This window comes from Terrapene carolina, unplaced genomic scaffold (genome assembly GCF_002925995.2).
Source record: "Terrapene carolina triunguis isolate 2854851 unplaced genomic scaffold, T_m_triunguis-2.0 Scaffold706, whole genome shotgun sequence".
Classification (NCBI taxonomy): domain Eukaryota; kingdom Metazoa; phylum Chordata; order Testudines; family Emydidae; genus Terrapene; species Terrapene triunguis.
The window spans coordinates 4,388,909-4,409,048 of NW_020665057.1; the positions used below are offsets into that span (position 1 = coordinate 4,388,909).

The 20,140-nt window shown below is 41.2% G+C and overlaps 1 protein-coding gene across 1 annotated transcript in view; it reads left to right on the forward strand.

The window, feature by feature from the left end:
- Positions 1 to 11,451, forward strand: part of LOC112111240 (cytochrome P450 2U1) — a 21,065-nt gene extending 9,614 nt beyond the window's left edge. Inside the window, exons 2-5 of the mRNA XM_026659884.1 lie at positions 4,955 to 5,590; positions 7,730 to 7,891; positions 10,020 to 10,187; positions 10,723 to 11,451. Coding sequence (XP_026515669.1) covers positions 4,955 to 5,590; positions 7,730 to 7,891; positions 10,020 to 10,187; positions 10,723 to 10,901 — 1,145 coding nt within the window. The 3' untranslated portion in view covers positions 10,902 to 11,451. The remainder of the gene's footprint in view (positions 1 to 4,954; positions 5,591 to 7,729; positions 7,892 to 10,019; positions 10,188 to 10,722) is intronic.
- Positions 11,452 to 20,140: the final 8,689 nt, after the last annotated feature.

The following is a 20,140-nucleotide window of genomic DNA, read 5'->3' on the forward strand; positions in this document are numbered from 1 at the left end:
CTTCTCGTGTCTTGCTCACAACACACCTGTTAATACATCCCAGAATCATGTTTGCTTTTTTTGCAACAGCATTACACTGTTGACTCATATTTAGCTTGTGGTCCACTATAACCCCTAGATCCCTTTCTGCCGTACTCCTTCCTAGACAGTCTCTTCCCATTCTGTATGTGTGAAACTGATTTTTTCTTCCTAAGTGGAGCACTTTGCATTTGTCTTTGTTAAACTTCATCCTGTTTAACTCAGACCATTTCTCCAATTTGTCCAGATCATTTTGAATTATGACCCTGTCCTCCAAAGCAGTTGCAATCCCTCCCAGTTTGGTATCATCCGCAAACTTAATAAGCGTACTTTCTATGCCAATATCTAAGTCGTTAATGAAGATATTGAACAGAGCCGGTCCCAAAACAGACCCCTGCGGAACCCCACTCGTTATGCCTTTCCAGCAGGATTGGGAACCATTAATAACAACTCTCTGAGTACGGTTATCCAGCCAGTTATGCACCCACCTTATAGTAGCCCCATCTAAATTGTATTTGCCTAGTTTATCGATAAGAATATCATGCGAGACAGTATCAAATGCCTTACTAAAGTCTAGGTATACCACATCCACAGCTTCTCCCTTATCCACAAGACTCGTTATCCTATCGAAGAAAGCTATCAGATTGGTTTGACATGATTTGTTCTTTACAAATCCATGCTGGCTGTTCCCTATCACCTTACCACCTTCCAAGTGTTTGCAGATGATTTCCTTAATTACTTGCTCCATTATCTTCCCTGGCACAGAAGTTAAACTAACTGGTCTGTAGTTTCCTGGGTTGTTTTTATACGACCCTGGAATATGATTTAATGCTAAAACATGCATTAAAATGGTACTCTTAATTTATTTTGTATAATTAATCATTTCTGAGAAAACTGTTTAAAAATTTTAATCTGCTTAGATGCTTAGAATGATACAAACAATTTTACTTATTACTTATTTTTCAACTTTGGAACCATAAATTTTAAATGTAATAATGAATAATAACCAAAAATTATTAACTTATTATGGAACATAATATTACCGCTCATAGCCAGGGGCAGTCGACGACAAGCCTTTCTTGAAATATGAAATAAAAATGACCAACCGCCAGTTTGGGACGCCTATGGTTTAAATAATTTTGGATAATGTAATATGGTAGCACATACTAACGCTAAGACACAGACATAATTTCATTACTTTATATTAAAGTGTTTTTGAGATATTAATCAGAAATTAACTTTTCATCACCACCTTGAAGGGACTGTAGCTCCCTTAGGAGGAATTTTAGGACACGTGTTCACAAAAACGTTTTTTCTTAAAATGACCTAAGGATTCACCCCAAAGTTGTGTTGGACATTTTCCAATCACTCTGGATATATCACAAAAATCACTCCTAATTTATGCAAAAATGTTTACTGTATATTTACATGCCTGCTGCACGCGACTTTTTCAGTAAATTTAAAATCACAAACAACGCTACCAAAAGACAGTTGAACAGATGACATATAAAATAAGTCCACCAGAGTGATACGGGAGCATGTACAAATGAACAAATGTAACGGGAGCTCGTGTGAGAAATGAGCTTAAGTGGTTAATATCTCTTGCGATATCTTAATACATCAATAAACAAAAACATTATTTTTTTTGCAATATATCTGTTTGTGATATCTCAAATGTTGCATCTTGCATCACACTTTTCCGTAATTGCAGCACTCCGCGCGTCTCGTTGATCAACCCTTACAAAAGAAGTATCAACACATACTAATCTACACGAGTACGCACTCGGCACAAGGGTGGGAGCAGTCTGCAGTGTTGCCAGATGTCTGATAATTATCTGATTCTTTAATAAAACATATCTCCAAAAAACGTTATAATTTTGTATCTGTACATTAAATCTTGATTTCGGCTGAAGTGAGAATAACTGTGACATATTACGTAAAGTGGTAAAGTAGATGTTAATATCAATTGTTATACAATCTGAAACTTTTTGGCACCTTTAGGACGTTTTTGCTAAATATCATTCATTTTGGATTGAAAATGGAAAAAAAAAAAAACCTGGAGCAGTCAAGATTTTCTGTGCTCCGGCTCCGTTCCAGCTCCGGGCAAAAACCTGCAGCTCCATTGCTCCGGGCTCCAGCTCCGGGCTCCACTCCAAAGCCCTGGTCTCATTCTCGTTGCTTGATGCACTTTTATGGCTTCTTCATATTCTTCCTTGTATATACCCATTCCTGGGTCCACTTGGCTCTCAGCTCATGTACAGAGCAAGTGCTGTTTTCCCTAGCTTCTTTTTTCAATGACATTCTGTTAGTAAACAAAAGTGCCCAATTACTCCTCTTTATTGTTACCTGGCACTCAGCCAATGGATTCAAGTTTCTTCTCTGATCTCCGTTGTTGCTCTAACCTAGTGCTTCTTTCTCCTTTTTAATCTATTTCTCCGTCTCTGTTAGTTTCTGCCTATAGTAAGCTAGTTGTCAGTGCTCCCAAATGAGCTGGGAGTTCCATGATTTTGATGATCTCATATGACAGTCTTCTCTATGGAACCATGTCTGAAAAGACTTTTCCAGTAGAACCTCAGAGTTATGAACACTTTTGGAATGGAGGTTGCTCATAACTCTGAACAAAATGTTATGGTGTTCTTTCAAAAGTTTACAACTGAACATTGACTTCATACAGCTTTGAAACTTTACTATGCAGAAGAAAAATGCTGCCTTCACTTCATTTTTTTTTTTTTAGTAGCTTACGTTAAACACAGTACGTTTTTGTTTGTGCTGCTGCCTGATTGCGTACTTCCAGTTCCAAATGAGATGTATGGTTGACTGGTCAGTTCCTAACTCTGAGGTTCTACTATAATATGAAATTGGGACAGTCTTAGTTCGCCAGCTCAGCTTTTAATGCATACATTGAAGGGAGTTTGCTCCCTTAAAAGATGATGAGGCTGTCTTCTCCTGTGGATGGTATTCATGTCCTGAAACTACTCTTCCCCCTTCTGGAGGCAGGAAAAGGTTGTGCTGAATTGTGGTTTGGTTTTGTTGTAGTACTTGCTTTAGGCCAAGATAGAAGTGTTCTTTTTCACTGGAATGATTAATATGTTCTTGGCCAATTTCAATATCATATGTGCCTTAATTTTTCACTTGTCCCAGTTGATGTTACTGCTGCTACGTAGAAACACTGTCCTGGGGTGGGTAATCTGACAAGCTAAGAAAACCAACAAAAACAAAAAAATGTTCTGTACAGAAAATGTATTGCTGAGACGCTGTCCTTCAGGGCATATTTATATGGAGACAAAATGAGCTTCATTTGAATACCTGTTCACTCAGTTGGTATAGTTCAGTGACTTTCTTCTTAACCAAGGACTGATCATAATACTCTACTTACTTTTTTCAAGACCTTTGGAACTAAACAATGTATTCAGATTTTTCAACCTAATACAGTCACTTTAATAGATAATTAAGTCAGAAAAATCTAATCATGAAGACCACATACCAATCTTTATTTTGCCCTTCCATATCTCTTAGATTGTCCTGACCCTGAATAGTTTACATTCTCTTTGGCATATACTACCCTTGTACATTATTATACCCACTCTTTTAAATAACTTTTCTGGATTTATTTTAGTGTTATAACTCATTTTTCATGTTTTGACTATTAGGTCCTTTTATCAAAATGTGGATGCCTATCCAGTATCAAGAAGACATATCTTTCTGTTACCAATTTCTAATGGCCACTGAGTTTCTCTCTTGTGTTCTGTTATCTGGCCATATGTTAGATTAGGCATTAAGCTCTTATCAAACTGCCTTTCACAAATCAATTAATTTAAAAAAAAATCTTTGAAACTTAACATTAATGGTGAGATGTAGTTGTCATGTAGCTTTTGTGAAACAAGCTGCTCTTTCTAAGAAAACATAATGTGAGTTCACCATAAGTAGCACTAAAATATTGGTTCTTGCTCTGATGGCTTAAAATACTTTTCCAAGTTACTCTGATCAGGTTTAGATGAATTTGGTTAAATCACTGTAGCTAGGTGTTTTTTTGTTTTGTTTATATAGACACTGTACACATTTATAGTACTATTGTCAAATACAACAAGATGTATCTATTTGCATGTAAATTAATATTTATAGTTGACTCCAAAGAAGCCCATGAACAAAAAAGTTTAAAATATTGACTCGGGGTAGACTTCATAATACGAAACACCCATGGAGAATGTGTGTCTAAAGTTTTGAAAACTCCCTACTGATGCAAATCCAAGGGCATTTTTACCCAGAAGTTTTAAATATATAGTCACCTTCCCAGTCTGTCTGTAGCTTTTATATCCTGTTGCCTAATTGTTTCATAAAAATGTAAGGGTCAACTTGAATTTTCTCTTTCATGGGAGTTGCATGCACACAGACAGTACTGGGAGGTGTGGACCGTGGAGAGAGTCATCCTGTAATGTCACAGTGCAGAACAAACTGTGTTTGAGTATTTGGTTATCTCCATCTTGCTCATGGCATTTGTGTAGGAGGTTCCTTTTTTTTTTTTTCCATTTGTTTAAAGGGTTACTGCTAACGTATGTCCAAAACTTGACATTCCTGTGACATGCTTACAAGACGGTAAGCAATAATAGTTCTATAGTGCCTTCCAACTGAGGATCTCAAAACGTATTTCAAACATTAAGCCTGTTGAGGTAGCCATTTTACAGATTGGAAAACTGGGGTAGAGAGTTGCCCAAGGCCATGTAAGAAGTCTTAGATAGAGCTGGAACAGAGTCATCTTTCTCTGGCTCCTAGTTCTGTGCCTTGATCACATGACTCTCCTTCCTTTTTGGAAAGTTCCTGATTTGGTTCTGAGGTTGGTTTTTTTGGGGGGGGGGGGAATTAAATATGTCACCTTGAGAATATAGCTGCTTAGTTTGGGATTCACTTCTTTTTTTTAATTCCCTCCCCGCCCCCCCAGGTGTCGTTTTTGCACCATATGGCCCGGTATGGAGACAACAGAGGAAGTTTTCTCACTCAACTCTTCGTCATTTTGGATTAGGAAAGCATAGCCTGGAACCCAAAATCATTGAAGAACTGAAGTATGTGAAGGAAGAAATGCTAAGATATGGAAAGGATCCATTTAACCCCTTTCCTATTATCAGCAACTCTGTGTCCAATGTTATCTGTTCTATGGCCTTTGGCAGGCGCTTTGACTATGAAGACGTTGAGTTTAAGACCATGCTAAGTCTCATGTCACGTGCGCTAGAGATAAGTGTAAACAGCCATGTACTTCTGGTCAACATTTGTCCTTGGCTGTATTATCTTCCCTTTGGCCCTTTCAGAGAACTGAGACAAATTGAGTTTGATGTCACAGCTTTTCTAAAGAAAATAATTGCACAGCACAGGGACACCCTGGATAGAGAAAATCCCAGGGACTTCATTGATATGTATCTCCTCCAAGTGGAAGAGGAGAGAAAGAGCAACAGTGAGAGCAGCTTTAACGAAGACTACCTGTTTTTTATCATTGGTGACCTCTTCATCGCAGGTACTGACACCACTACCAACACACTGCTCTGGTGTCTGCTCTATATGTCTCTCCACCCAGAAGTACAAGGTAAATGAGACTTTTCTAACCGTATTTACTCTACACTGGACTACAAGGCTGCGTTGTTGTTTTTATATAGTGCTGTATTTTATCAGGAAGGCAGACAGGCAAGTAACCCAAAATTGTGTTAATCTGAAATTAAAGTTATAAACAGGTATAAGTAAGTTAAAGGGCTAATACTTGGTAGAGCACCTCAATATCCTAGTTTTATTATATATGTAATGAAATGAAATCAAATACAAGCCCTCTCCCGAAAAACATAAGTACCCCAAATGGCATTAATGTTGCCCACGCAATCCCTGCCATACTGTGCATTTGCCACTTAAATTTTCCAGATATGTATCTAAAGCACGTATTGCAGCTAGTTGACATGTCAAACTTGGATACATTGATGTTTTGGCCGGGAACCCCCCCTCTAGGTTTCAGAGCCTGAGCTCCAGCCCGAGCTGCAATATCTACTAGACAAAGAAGGTTTCAAGTACGAGGCACTGTGACGTGGCTGTAGTAAGTACTACCTACAACACTTCTGTCAGTGCCTCCTAATCTAGAGTAATCTCTTTAAAAAGGTCAAGGTAATAGTTTATTCTCCAAACTCAATCATAAATCTTCTTCGGGCAAAGATTATACAATAGGACAGCAGTTCAGCATTCTGGAGATAAATGAGTTCACTCAGTGCTAATTTAAAACACCATTTTATTGCCTGTTCTTAGATTGGAACAGGAACAGCCAAACACCGTATCACCTAGGGACAAACTCTTTTCTAGGATGATCATATTTCTTAAAGTAAAAACGGGATGGCCCGGGGCTCGCCCAAGCCATTGCGTTACCTATGTTGACCTTAATAGTCTTCCAGCAGCTGTCCCACAATACCTAATACTGACTGCTCTGGTCACAATTCTGAACTCCACCGCCGAGGGCTCACGGGGACTGGAAATTGCCCCCTTAAAGCCCTACAAAATTTTTAAACGCATTTTCCTGATTGTCCAGCTTGGAAGTTGGTGAGTACATCTAGCAGTTCTCCATTGTTGTGTGCAACTCCCCAGCTGACCATGCCAGCTGCATGCTCTAGACATGCTCTGTCCTGGAGTAAACAGGAGATATTGGATCTCTTGGGCCTGTGGGGAAAAAAGACTGTGCAGGTACAGCTACAGACCAGCTGTAGAAATGTGAACATCTGAAAGCAAATTGCTCAGGGAATGCAGGAGAAGGGGTACGACAGGGATCAGCAGCAGTGCCTCATGAAAGCGTCTCTCTTTCACCAACAGAAATCTGTCCAATAAAAGATATTTCCTCACCCAACTTTGTCTCTCTAATAGGAGTTGGAGTGTTTTTACCACTTCGGCTAACAGAGCAATAATATGAATGAAAAATATTCTAAAATCCACTTCATGGGTTGGGGTTTAAAAGGTGTTTGTGAGTTTCGTGTCTTTAGCCTCTTTCTCCACTTACACATGCTAGTAATTTTTCTCTTTTTTGCTGTTGATTTGAACCATTTTTGTCACTTGTCTTTGAACCCCATCTCTTTCTGCTGTTTTGAGATGAGGTGACCAGAACTGAGCGTAGTATTCCAGGGGAGTGTGAAACATTGATTTATAAAACAGCACTATCTCCTTACCGGTGTGATCTGCCATCCAATACTTTATACATCATAATATTTTTCTCTGCTTTCATGTGGCCTGCCTGGGAGTCTTGTTGTGCCACCTCTTGTTCCTGGCCATGAGGCTTCTTCAGCCTCTTTCCCTGGTCTCGGGGTTGCACAGCCCTCCTCCTGGGGGCCTGTGGTTCTCAGTCCTGGAAGCTCCTTTCCTTTAGGAGAGGTTCTCTCTCTGTGAGCATCTACCTGTAACTGAGTTCTGATGACCTTTTATTGGCCCAGGTGCTCATTAGCCAGATGGGCTCTTTAATTTAGCTCCTCGTAGGTAGTCTGGGCACAGACTCCCTTTAAAGGACCAGCAACCTCTGAACTGTCATTAGAAAACTCCTATGCCCTTGGCTGCCTAGAAGTGAAAGTCTCTAGCCATCCTATTATCAGTACTCATAGTTTTCCTCAACTGTATTACGATGGAGTGTAATGTAAATCTGAAAGTGCGTCAGTGCCTTTGCTCCTAGTTTTAATCTTTCTCTTTACTCCTCCCTTCTTTTGCATAGAAAAGGTTCATGCAGAAATTGAAGTGGTCATCGGGCGTGACAGAGCTCCTTCTCTCACTGACAAGGCTCATATGCCCTTCACAGAGGCAACCATCATGGAGGTACAGAGGATGACTGTGGTTGTTCCTCTTTCTGTTCCTCGAATGGCCTCAGCAACTGCTGGTAAGTGTTTGTAGGTTTGTTTGTTTTTGGTTTTTTTTACATTTTGTGGCTGAAATGTCTGATGGGACAGGTGGTGAGAACTTTATGAAGATTGAAGTTATGCAGGTACAGATGTAACTTCAGTGTGTAAAATGCCATCTCTTTAGACAAGGGCTAGGAATCTTTATCTGATCATCCAAAGTGATTAATTTAAGATGCCCAAGTACTGTATTTCATAATTAGAATCCTATCTGCTGATGAACAGGAATTGCGTGAGCCTTTGTTGATAGACTCAGCCTTTGGGAATAGTAAAGAGAATCTCAGCTTTCATTTTACAAAAACAAAAAAGTCTCTAGCCCTTTTCCTGGCACAAAGAGCCTTGAAAATATTAACGTGATGTAAACCGATCGCTAAGCTGGAAAGGAATGTGCTGCTGGTTTTTATTTCTACAGAAAACCATAATCTCACCCTCTCCCAAAGTCATGTTGCTGGTCCCTATTGCCAGGGGCGTGATAGTGGTAGACAGGAATTGGTTAACCTGGGTGGGAGGTAGCAAAAAATCATCTTGCAAGCCACCCAAAAGCATATCCTTCTTTAAATTGTTCAACACCTGCTACAGTGATGCTAGCTGCTTAAAGGAGAATTCCCTCCTTTCATCCCCCCGCAGTGCTTCAAGGTCATGGAGAGATGAACTACATCCTTCTGCTAGACTCTACAACAGTGTATGTGGAGGAGGAGAGCTGGTGCCAAGCCACTGCTGCTTTGAGTGCAGGGCCAGCTCCAGGCACCAGCCCACCAAGCTGGTGCTTGGGGCGGCACCTGGAGGGGGGCGGCGCGGCGCTCCGGCCCCTGGGGAGAGCGGGGCCACGGCCGGGCTCGCCGCCCTCCCCCCGGCTGCCGGGGCTCGCCGCCCTACCCCCTGCGCTCTGGCCGCCGGGGGAAGAGCGGGCTCGCCGCCCTCCCCCCGGGGCTCCGGCCGCCCTCCCCCCCGCGCCCTCCCCCCGGCCGCCGGGGGGGAGAGCGGAGCTCCGGCTCCCGCGGGGGGGGGGCAGCCGGAGGCTTTTTTGCCTGGGGCGGCAAAAAAGCCAGAGCCGGCCCTGTTTGAGTGGGATTCCTGTAGCTGTTACAGGCAGACCCTCTCCTTCCTCTCAGTAGCTGACACTTGGTGCTCTGGCCTGGAGCTCTGACATCTCCAGCACAAATCCAACTGACCACTGAGCTGGACATCAGAGGGGACATCGTCGCCACCCAGTCAAATAGCTTGCAGACAGACTGCAGGACAAATTGCTGGTTGGAATCAGAGTTTGTGGGATGGCCTGCCAGCTCTGATAAACAGCTGCCAGATAGGGGAGCCTTAGTGAATTACTAGGAACTAGAAAGGGGAAACATGATAGGCCAAGATTTACTAGAGATTGGGAAGGATTATGCGTGTGAGGATGGGGAAGGGAAGATGGAATTAATGGACATGGGGGAGAGGGCAAGGTTTTGGAACAGATAGATTTTTGTGGGCAGGGGAATATTGTTGAAGTGGAATACATTTTGAGGAAGTCCTGTGTTCAAAATGCTGGCAGTATAGGCCTGGTCCTGTCTGTGTTCCTGTGAAACTTTTTGGGTCAGCTTAATGGTTGCAACAGTAGAAGATCTGAAATGTCTCTGCTATTCTAGATAATGGTAAATGATTTGAGTAAACTAAAGGGATTGGCGCACATCATGCAGTGTTTGCTTTGCAGTGCATCACCAGTGAATTCTAGTTTTATCAGCATTAGCTAGTTATGGGAGGATCATCCCAATGTAAGGGGTTCCTCTAGTGGGACAACATCTTCTGTTCAATCTTCCTGTCTGCTGCTGGCATATTGAGTGAGATTTTCTGGAAACATAACATGGCTGAGACTTTCCCACACCCTGTTGATCCCTGACAATTAGCATAATTTAGTATACTTCTGGCTGCCCAGAATTGGGGGAGCACAAGGACCACGTTTGCACCCAGACTTTCACCCTCTGCCCTGAGATGTGGTGGGTGTTTTCTTGTCCATAGCTGAGGATCTGAGCTATTGTTTAATAACTATAGTCCCTCTTCTGTTAAGCATGAAATCGCTCATGTTTGCTCCTAACAGCTATCAAATCTCCTGTCTCTGTTTTTGTTTTGAAGTGCTACGGGGATATACTATTCCTAAAGGCAGTGTGATTGTGCCCAACTTATGGTCAGTGCACAGAGATCCAAATATATGGGAGAGACCAGATGACTTCCAACCAACAAGATTTCTGGATGAAAATGGCCAGCTAATCAAAAGAGAAATGTTCATTCCTTTCGGAATTGGTAAAATATCTAGATACAGCTGGAATGGGCTTTTTTGTTTAAAGTTTGGGGTGAGAGTTACACTTCCAAAAAGCCTTTGGCATTTGTCATTTTCTTATTTTGTCATAGAAAATAATATTCATTGTTGAAAATAGAATAAAAGTTGAACATGTATGGTGCACACTGATTACTTAAGCTTTTTTTTTTTTTTTTAACCTCTTGGGAGTGTCCTGCAAAACACAGTAATTTAGTTCCTACCAACCCCAGCTGCCTGTTTAAATAAATGCAACCTTCTTCCAGTAGTGTCCCCAAGATGGATCAGGTGATACTATAGAAGTGGTTTTACTGCCATAAAGTGTTAAGACTGTATGTGCTTCTAATGTTAAGCAATAAAACCAAGTGAAATCCAAACCAAGACTCTGAATCCCAACTTTAAAAAGTTCAGATCTGAGTCCTTCTCTGCTTGGAACAAGGTTGTAGGGAAATTGTAGGGCTGTATTTGAATGAGTCAACAGTATAAGGATCAGTAATATTTACCTTTCTAACCTCTCTTTAGGTAAACGTGTGTGCATGGGAGAGCAGCTGGCAAAAATGGAGCTGTTCTTGATGTTTGTAAATCTCATGCAAAATTTCACCTTTTTGTATCCTGATAATGCTACAAAACCAGCCATGGAAGGAAGATTTGGTCTAACTTTAGCTCCATATCCATTCAATATAATTGCTTTGAAGAGATGAAGAAACTTGAAAAAAGACTAAATGAAGAGAGACTGCACTTAGCAAATTCAGCTTTATATTTTTATCGTTCTAAGGTATGAAAACATATTCAATAAAAATGATTGGTGAACATTCCTTGAATATGAACTAGTAACTCAGGGTTAGCTGCTGAGTTCCAAAAGTGACTAGATGAGAGCATGGCAGCCAATTTGATGTTCTTCACCTTTTAATTCCTTTTTAAAGATACAGTTACCCAATCTGTTACCATTAATTTTGGGACAAAAGACCAAAATAACACACGATGCTTTACAAGTATCAAGTGTCATTTTGGTCAATATGTTTTCAAAGTGCTTTGTGTATACACTTGCCAGACAAAAGGAAGGATGTGATCAACTAATACTAGAGGAAGCATTAAATGACTTAAGGGATTTGTATGTTTGTATGAAGAAATATGGTGACTAAATAAATGCTATGTTGCTGAAGAGTGTTAGAAATGACAAGAACAGTGATACTAAGGCTCGCAAGTGGCTCTTTAATGTTTCTCCTGCGGCTCTTTGCAGCACTAGATATTAAAACATAGTGTGATTTTAATTATTAACCAATCAGGATGCTTTTACTATGTTATTAACCAATTGTAGGTGATAAAATCATACTTGGTCAGTCATTTTGCTGTGAGAACTATATATAATAAACTATATATTTCTCTATCATACTATTTAAATATGAATATATAGTACTATAGTAAATGAAACAATGAATTCACACTACTGTGGCTCTTTTGGATAATGTTGATCGCTAATTTGGCTCCTGAACCACTGAGGTCTGAGTATCGCTGGACTAGAGGACACTTTCTGTAACCTGGGAGGATTTTTTATTTTTTTAATTTAAGTGACTTGTAATTTATAGATGGGGCCAAACCAAAATGCCTCACTGGATCCTGGATCAGAACACTCCTGAGTATTGGGACTTCATGAAAATTCAGATTCACACTCCAAGGAGAGCCCTATCTCATGCTCTCTATGGGTACGTCTACACAGCCAGTAGAAGCAAGCTTCTGACCGAGTCGACAGACTTGAGCTCACGCTACTATGCTAGAAATAGCTCTGAGGACAGAGCTTTTAAGTTGTGGCTTGGCACACCCCCGCTCTCTAGGTTTAAGAGCCTGAGCCCCAGCCTGAGCTGCAATGTCTACACAGCTATTTGTAGTGTGGTAATAACATAAGAATGGCCCTACTGGGTCAGACCAAAGGTCCATCTAGCCCAGTATCCTGTCTTCCGACAGTGGGCAGTGCCAGGTGCCTCAGAAGAATGAACAGGACAGGTAATCATCAAGTGATCCATCCCCTGTCGCTCATTCCCAGTTTCTGGCAAACAGAGGCTAGGGACACCATGTGGGCCCAAGTCTGTTGACCTGAGCTCAGAGGCTTGCTGCCGTGGACTGTGTAGACCTACACTAATAGGCCAAATTAAAATCCCAGATCCAACAACCATCAAACTGTGAAAGTGAAAAGAAAACTGGAAAATTTATATACAATAGGACTATAAAAGAAGAAATAACAAACTGTAATTTAATGAGCTGTAATTTGTCTTTTCAAACAAGCATCCTAAAACCATTATAGGATAGTAAAGAGTTGAGTTGGAACCAATACTAGCAGTGTTAGTAGTAGTATATTTAACTTTGCCAAAAATTTACTGCTTTGAAATATTTACTCTCTTGCAAGACAAAAACCTTCATGTGATGCTCCCGTTACATGTTGTTTGTTTACACAACAGATGTTGTCAAAAGGCTACGAGACATCAATTTGTTGATCTCCTGGTATGGTTTTAGCAATGTGAAATCTTTGAGTCCTTGTCAGGGACAGCATTGAAGAACCGTTGGACCAGCTCCACGTGTGTACCAACTTAATTCTAGAAGGTTTGTCACATGCTAAGCGTGACTATCTTTCAAGAGTTCTTAAGGAGAATGACATTTTCTTGTAGAAATGATGCAACTGGTTAGCAACTCACAGGTTGGGCCTTGTTTGCAAATGTCCATTTTTTTTTCCCCCGACCCTAAAACTATTGACTTTTCACTTGGCCAGCTGGAATACTAAACACAATCTCGACCTATGCTTTCTGATTAAAGACAATTCTGGTATTCCTCTGCAAGCTTCAGGAACAGTCCTTAGAAATTTCCTTGCAGCCAACAATGGCACATTATTCTGCATGTCTGCTTTGGAGTTCCATTGATTGAATCAGCACCAAAACCATGCAAGAATTTCTGCAAAGCAAACTGGGTTGCATATACTGCAGAAGTTGAAGACCGTATCAAACCAATCCCAGAAAACTGACCGCTTTGTTCACCTTCTTATTAAACGCATTCCTCACAAATATCGCAAGGTCTGTATTTCTTGCTGGCAGCTGGAGACAGAAGCATTCTTCAAAGAACATGAGAAGAGTGGTGATCCAGACACCGAAAAAGCAGGAATAGAGTCATTGAACTCTGCTCGCCTGAAGAGATTGAATGAGACAGTGGAGAATCTTGACTTCACTCATTTCAGTTGCAAAGCCTGGGCATTCCTCCATAAGCTTGGAGCTGCTGACTTAGTGAAACAACACCAACTGAAAATTACAGCCAATTCTGTTGCCGCACACCTTCTCTGTAACTCAAAGATCAAAACCAACAAGTTCACTAGACAGAAGATTGAGGAAAGAGCTCTTTTCAAATGTCCGACGCAGCCCTACCACTTCATTGCTATCATCTCCTTATACTGCAGAAGAAATAAACAAGGCCCTCGTGGCCTCCAAAAGTGGAAAACCTGCTGCCAAGGATGGCCTTTATCCTGATTTCCTTAACAATTTGGGTCCAAAGGGACAAGTATGGTTGGCAGACCTATTTACTGCTATGTATTTAAACAGGGAAGATTCCAAAAAGCTGGAATGAGGCAATAGTCATTGGCCTCCTCAAACATGGGAAACCACCAAATAATGCTGCCAGTTATCGCCCAATATTGCTCCTCTCCACAACTTATAAGTTAATGGAGCGGATTTTACTGGCCCATCTCACCCCATCTTTGAGGTCATCCTGCCAAAGGAACAGGCCAGTTTCAGACTGGGACAAAGTTGCATTGAGGCTGGCTTCCAGAAGATTCTAAAACCCAGAACAGCACTAATAGATTTATCCACTGCCTATGACATGGTATGAAGAGATTGGCTATGGCTCAAGGTATCAAGGGTCATCAAATACCATAGCTCTGTGCAACTCCTGACCACAGTGTTCAGCCACTGTAAATATTGCATGCCTTTTGAAAGGGCAGATCAGCAAAGCATGCATCCTCAATGATGGTTAACCTCAAGGATCCCTGCTGGCTCTTTCACTATTCAACATCTATATTAGTGACTTATGTTACACAATTTCACATAAATTCATTTATGCTGATGACATTGCTCTTGTGGTACAAGGCAAAAGGCCTCACTATCATCGGCAACATCCTCTTCACCAACCTCAAGATAATGGCAGAATACTTTCAATACTGGAAACTCAGCCCCAATGCCTCCTCCAAAAATCTTGGTAACTGCCTTTCTCCTAAAGAACAAAGCTGCCAAGGAACTACTTAGTGTGACCTTCAGCGATCAACAGGTCCAAAATGAGCTCTATCCAAAGTCCCTGGGTGCAACTTTGGACAGAAGCTTGACTTTTAAAGTTCATCTGAAGAAGACATGCAAAAAGCGAAGACTAGCTTTGTCCAAAAACCATGTAGACACAACATGGGGTGCCACTACATGTGGACACTTCAAACAGTGCATCTAGCATGTGTTCTTGATTGCTGAATATTGCACATCGGTCTGGACAGGCAGCTTAATACTACAATGAAATACTACAATAACACACATGAAAATCAACACCCGTTCAATGGTTGCCCACTCTGGCACATACACTCTCACCCAAGATCCAGAGAGAGAGAGAGACACACACACACACACATACAGCTTGTGCGTACAAGTGAACCATGTCCAACCTGAACTTACCAGTTCATGAGGACCTCTAGAACCTTCCAAAGACATGCCTGAAATCTCTCCATTCTTTTTGGGAATGGGTAAAGCTCTTAAATTGTCCTTACTCAATACTGAGGCCCACTGGAAAAAAATTTGGGATAATGTCTCAAACACCTCATTGCAGACACCAGAAAAGAACTTCTAGGCTTCAATCTACCCCAAAAACAGTGGTCCACATTGAACTGTTTTGAGAACATCACATGGTAGATGCTGTCAACGCTCTCATCTCTGGAAGATGAGACAATGCACAATGTGTCTATGGAACCCAGTTGCAAACTGTGGGACCAGTCTGTAAGTCAGTGCCCACTTCAGTCATTTGCCAGTGGTATCTTAGGGCTGGTCCACACTAAGCCCCCAGTTCGAACTAAGATATGCAACTTCAGCTACGTGAATAATGTAGCTGAAGTCGAAGTATCTTAGTTCGAACTTAAAGGTACTTACTGCGGGTCCACACACAGCAGGCAGGCTCCCCCGTCGACTCCGCCTACTCCTCTCGCGGAGCAGGATTACCGGCGTCGACAGCGAGCACCTCCGGGATTGATTTATCACGTCTAGACAAGACGCAATAAATTGATCCCAGAAGATCGACTGCTTGCCGCCGAACCAGCGGGTAAATATAGACGTACCCTTAGGCTTGTATCAAGCCATTTCTGAGACTACCTGTTGGTTCACCAATCTGGACTTGGCTATATGAATGTTGCTAATTACCCTTCTTACCATACACAAGAAATCTCCTTAGAGGAGGTTGAGGTGAAGAGGTTCCTGCACAGCTGGAATTTGTCTGAAAATCCTTATTCTAGAAATCGTCAGTTGCAAAGCTACAATAAAATGCTGATAATTTTTTATCTGACTTCTGTTAAATGCCTACCCAAACACCATGATAATGCTGGCTATGCAACTGATTGATTATACAAAGTACATACACTTATCCTCTTATGTAGAGGGTAAGCACTTTAAAATTTTGGCAGAATCCAAAGAAATTACACATAAAATAATAGGAATAGGTACTTACATATTGATTATATGGAATTGCACATAGATTGTCGTGTGCTCTTGCTGCAGTCTGCCTTCTAAACCAGTGATCTGCAGAGAAATTTGGTATGTAAAATGTCACATTACTTTTGAAAACTGTTATTTTACAAATAGTCCCTTGAGAGTTGTAGCTTCTGATCGTACATAGAATCCAATGCTGCATGATGTGATGTTGAATAGGGTCACGCTCTGGCACAGTATGTTAAAGTAACTTACATGCCAGTGGGCTATATTGCCTACTTCAGATACCATTCAAGCCAAGCAGACCATATGACAAATTACCCATTTAGCATGGCAAGAATATTAAAGATTATTATTGTTACTGTTTATACAACACCACACTTGGGAGTAGGGAACATAGGAACTGGGAGTGTCACCTTAATAGCTCCAAGAATTGGAACCTTGTCTGTACCAAAATCATAATCATTCTATATTATTATTTGTATTACTGTAGCACCTAGAAGCCCTAGTCATGAACCAGGACCACCTTGTACTAGGCATTGTACAAACACAGAATGAAAAGATGAGCCCTGCCCTAAAGAGCAATAATCTGTATAGTATAGAAGATAACTTTAATTGATGCCATGTAGGCTGCCCCACCCTGGTAGCTGGTGATCATGTCGAGAAAGGATTTTTTAATTTAAAATGGAAGAGGAGTAGAAAGTTAGTGATGGGGGTGTATGTTTAGTTGCAGCAGCAGCAGAGGAAGACAGCAGCAGCAGCATTTTGGAAATACTGTAAGGAGAGAGATTATCAAGACATGCATCAGATAAAGGTGAGAGCAGTTCTGTTTCTCCTGCTGAACCTAATAGGAGAGCTCTCCCCTCCTCATGTCTTTCATACAAAATACTGTGGGGTCCACCTGGCTGAAGAGAAGCGGATCTTTTTCTCTTGTGCTCCTGGGAGTCCTGACTAGGGAGCTTTGCTTATTTTGCTTAATATTATTCTGCATATGTGAATAGGATTTGAGTGTTTGGTAAAATCTCCCTCAGGCAGAGCTGGGGTGAGCTCAGTGCAGGCGTTCAGTTCATATCGATGAATACTGAGCAATAGAATTTCTGTTTGGGTGAAGCTTGTTTTCAGCTGTAGTCCTGAATAATCTTCAATCAGATAAAGTTTACTAAGGAACAAAGCACCTTATCTGTATCTCAAAACCAGCTTTTGTTGCGGTGATCTTTTAGCACAAAATGCCAAAGATGAGTGCACTTAATTTCTTCTGAAGAACCAACTTAATTTGGTGAATTGCTCAAATAAACTTTGTCACAGTATGTTGCTAACTGGTGGGATTTTATAGTCTCTCTCTCGCTCAATACTAGGTATTTTTCTTAAAGTCCAGCACTTACATTCTTGTGATTCAGATTGTAATTAAAAAAAAAAAAAAAGTTTATACATATGGGTTGGGAAGAAAAGCCTGAAAGTGTGATCCAAGTGTAACTCAACAGATTCAAAACACTACATAGATTCTAAGGCCAGAAGGGACCATTGGATCTAGTCTGACCTCCTTTATATCATAAGCTGTAGAACTTCCCCAGAATAATAAGCTGCCCAAGCAAGCATTTGAAAGCAAATAAAAACACAATATACTTGTGACACCCTGACATTCCAATATCCACCACTGTCATGTAATTAGGATGTGTTTTGTACCAAGTATGTCTTGTGAGATGTCATTCTAAAAGTCTTGATCTGCTAGACATTAATATCTCATTGGATTGTATGTGCTATCATTGTATGTGAAGTTATGAAGTTTGGCTATGTGTGTGTTACTGTAACATGCTGTGAGTTTGAAAGCACCACAAGCAGCCTCTCAGGTACAACAGTAAAAAGGCCAAACAATATTAATGACTTATTGAGGAAATGCACACAAGGATTACCCCAGGAATTGTGTACAGTAGAAAACTCTCAGAGATAGCACTACACAATGGGAACTGTTTGACCCAGGTCACAGCAAAAGAGCTTTCCAGCAAATGGGAAGAAGATATAAAAGGGGGGACAATGACATCATAGGGGGATCTCAATTTCCCTGCAACAACATACCTGGAAACAGCTAAGGGACAAGGACTGAACTGTGGGAAGTGGTGGTCCCAGGCTAGAAGGATCTTTAGCCTGTGTGTGAAAATGTGGGAAAGCCAAGGCAATTTGTGCCTTAAGAGTCTGCCAGCCTGCTTAACACTCAGCATGAGAATTTCCTAATTTATATCCTACCTATCTAGTGTGTTAAGCTCAGTTTGTGGCTTTTGTTTATTTACTGAGGTAATCTGCTTTGATCTATTTGCTAACCCTTATGATCGCTTAATAAACTTGTTTTGTTTTCGCTAATCCCAGTTTGTGGAATTCATGGTGTGTGTGTGTGTGTGTGTGTGTGTGTGTGTGTGTGTGTGTAGAACAGTGTATATCTCTCTCCACATTGAGGGAGAGGGCAAATTTAAATTTGTTTATACTGTACAGTGTGTTTGGAGGAGGCTTGATGGCCTCGCTCAGCAGGACAAGGTAAGGGAGCCCAGGCTGGTGGAATAGGTGAGCTCATTGGTACCCAGTACATCAGGTGGCACCCCGGAATGGGGGGTAACCCATCATAATATTTTTTAAAAAATAAACACTTTGGTGATGGCAGTACTACAGTTGGTGCTTGCTCAGGCTGTCCTTTAGTAGATTAGAGAGGGAGAAGTGAGATTCCCCTATATACCAAAGTTAATGTAATCACTGGGATAAGCCGGTAGAGTTGAGTATGCTTGTGCCAGCATTGAGGTTGAGCTAAAATCTTTAGAATGGTCTCATGGCAGGGCAGTTGCTGGTAAAACAGATTTCTCAATCATGGAAAAAGCTGGGTAAAAGGGAATGTAAAATTTATTGCTTGCCTTGAACAGATGCAAAATGCCAAATATTTTTGTTTTCTTTTTAAACTGTGTTCCTGTGAATTTAATGTTTGTATTTTTTTCTTACACAAACTCAGTATTTCCTACAAATGTTTAACAATCTTTTCAGCTCACCAAACATTTGGGTAATGCTTGTCATGTACAAGCAAAAATGGTTCAATTTGTTTTGAACATGTCAAATAGGATTATACAATCAGCTTTTAAGGGCTTGAATCTGTACCCTATTTGTATGTGTAACTCAGGCCCTAAGCTTTTACTTAAATTGATGGTATCAAAACCTGCCTCCAAGATCTATTATGGTGTAGAAGAAAATTCCAATTAAATGATTATAAATAATCATGTTTAAAGCTTGTTTCCTGAGTGCCCTGAAGTCTGAGTGAAGTCAGTGGGAATTAATGGAGCTTGGTGCCTGGTATAATTCAATCTTCAGCATCCTACAAAGAAAGGATCACCTGTTAAAGAAGGGGTCCATTTTTGTTTACTGCCCATTAGAACTAACACCAAAACTTACTATTGTTATATGTTATAGAATACATCTTACTGTGAGGAATTACTGTAATCAGTAACAGCAGTTATGATACCTTTGCCTGCAATAAAATTTGACCTTTGCTAGTGTATGTATCTTAGGCAGTTACTTCATTGAGTCCACCAGTAGTAGATTCCACCAAGCAGCCCGTTTTGAACATGCATGGGCTTTTTGTTGCTGTTTTAACCCTTTGAGGAATCAAAATCGGTAATGATAATGTGGAAAGCACTAAGCTTCCCTCAGAACACCTCATTCACTTTATAAAGGTGGTAAAACGGTTAAGAATCAAAATCAGGGCCTCCATTATATGCAATTTTCTTTCTTTCTCTCTCTCTTATACTAGTTTAAAAAAAAAAAAAAAAAGAGTGAAAGATGACTTGGCTGTACTGACCCTTATCTCTAGCATGAGCATTCCTGCCAACCATGGCTTGTGGATCCACCAAAGAAAAGAAAAAGGGATATGCATTTTGATGCATGGGGCAAAGGTTACCTATTTTTTTGCACATTTTGCCTTTTGCTGTTTATTATGAAGTAAGGCTGGTTAATGATCATCTGCTGGGGGTGGCCTGGCAGCAGCTCATGCCTTCCGGGCCGGTGCACTGCCCTTTCAGGGGATGGGGGTTGGGGGATCTTACGCGGATGGCTCTTGCCCCGGGGCCGAGCGGGCTGCCCCCTGGCTGGGCACGGGCGTGTGGGCGATTGCTGCCCTCGACTCCCGCGGGGGGGGACGCGCCGCGGGCCCGGGCCCGAGGCCCCCGGGGTGGGCGTAGCCAGAGGCTGCCGCGGCCCCGCCC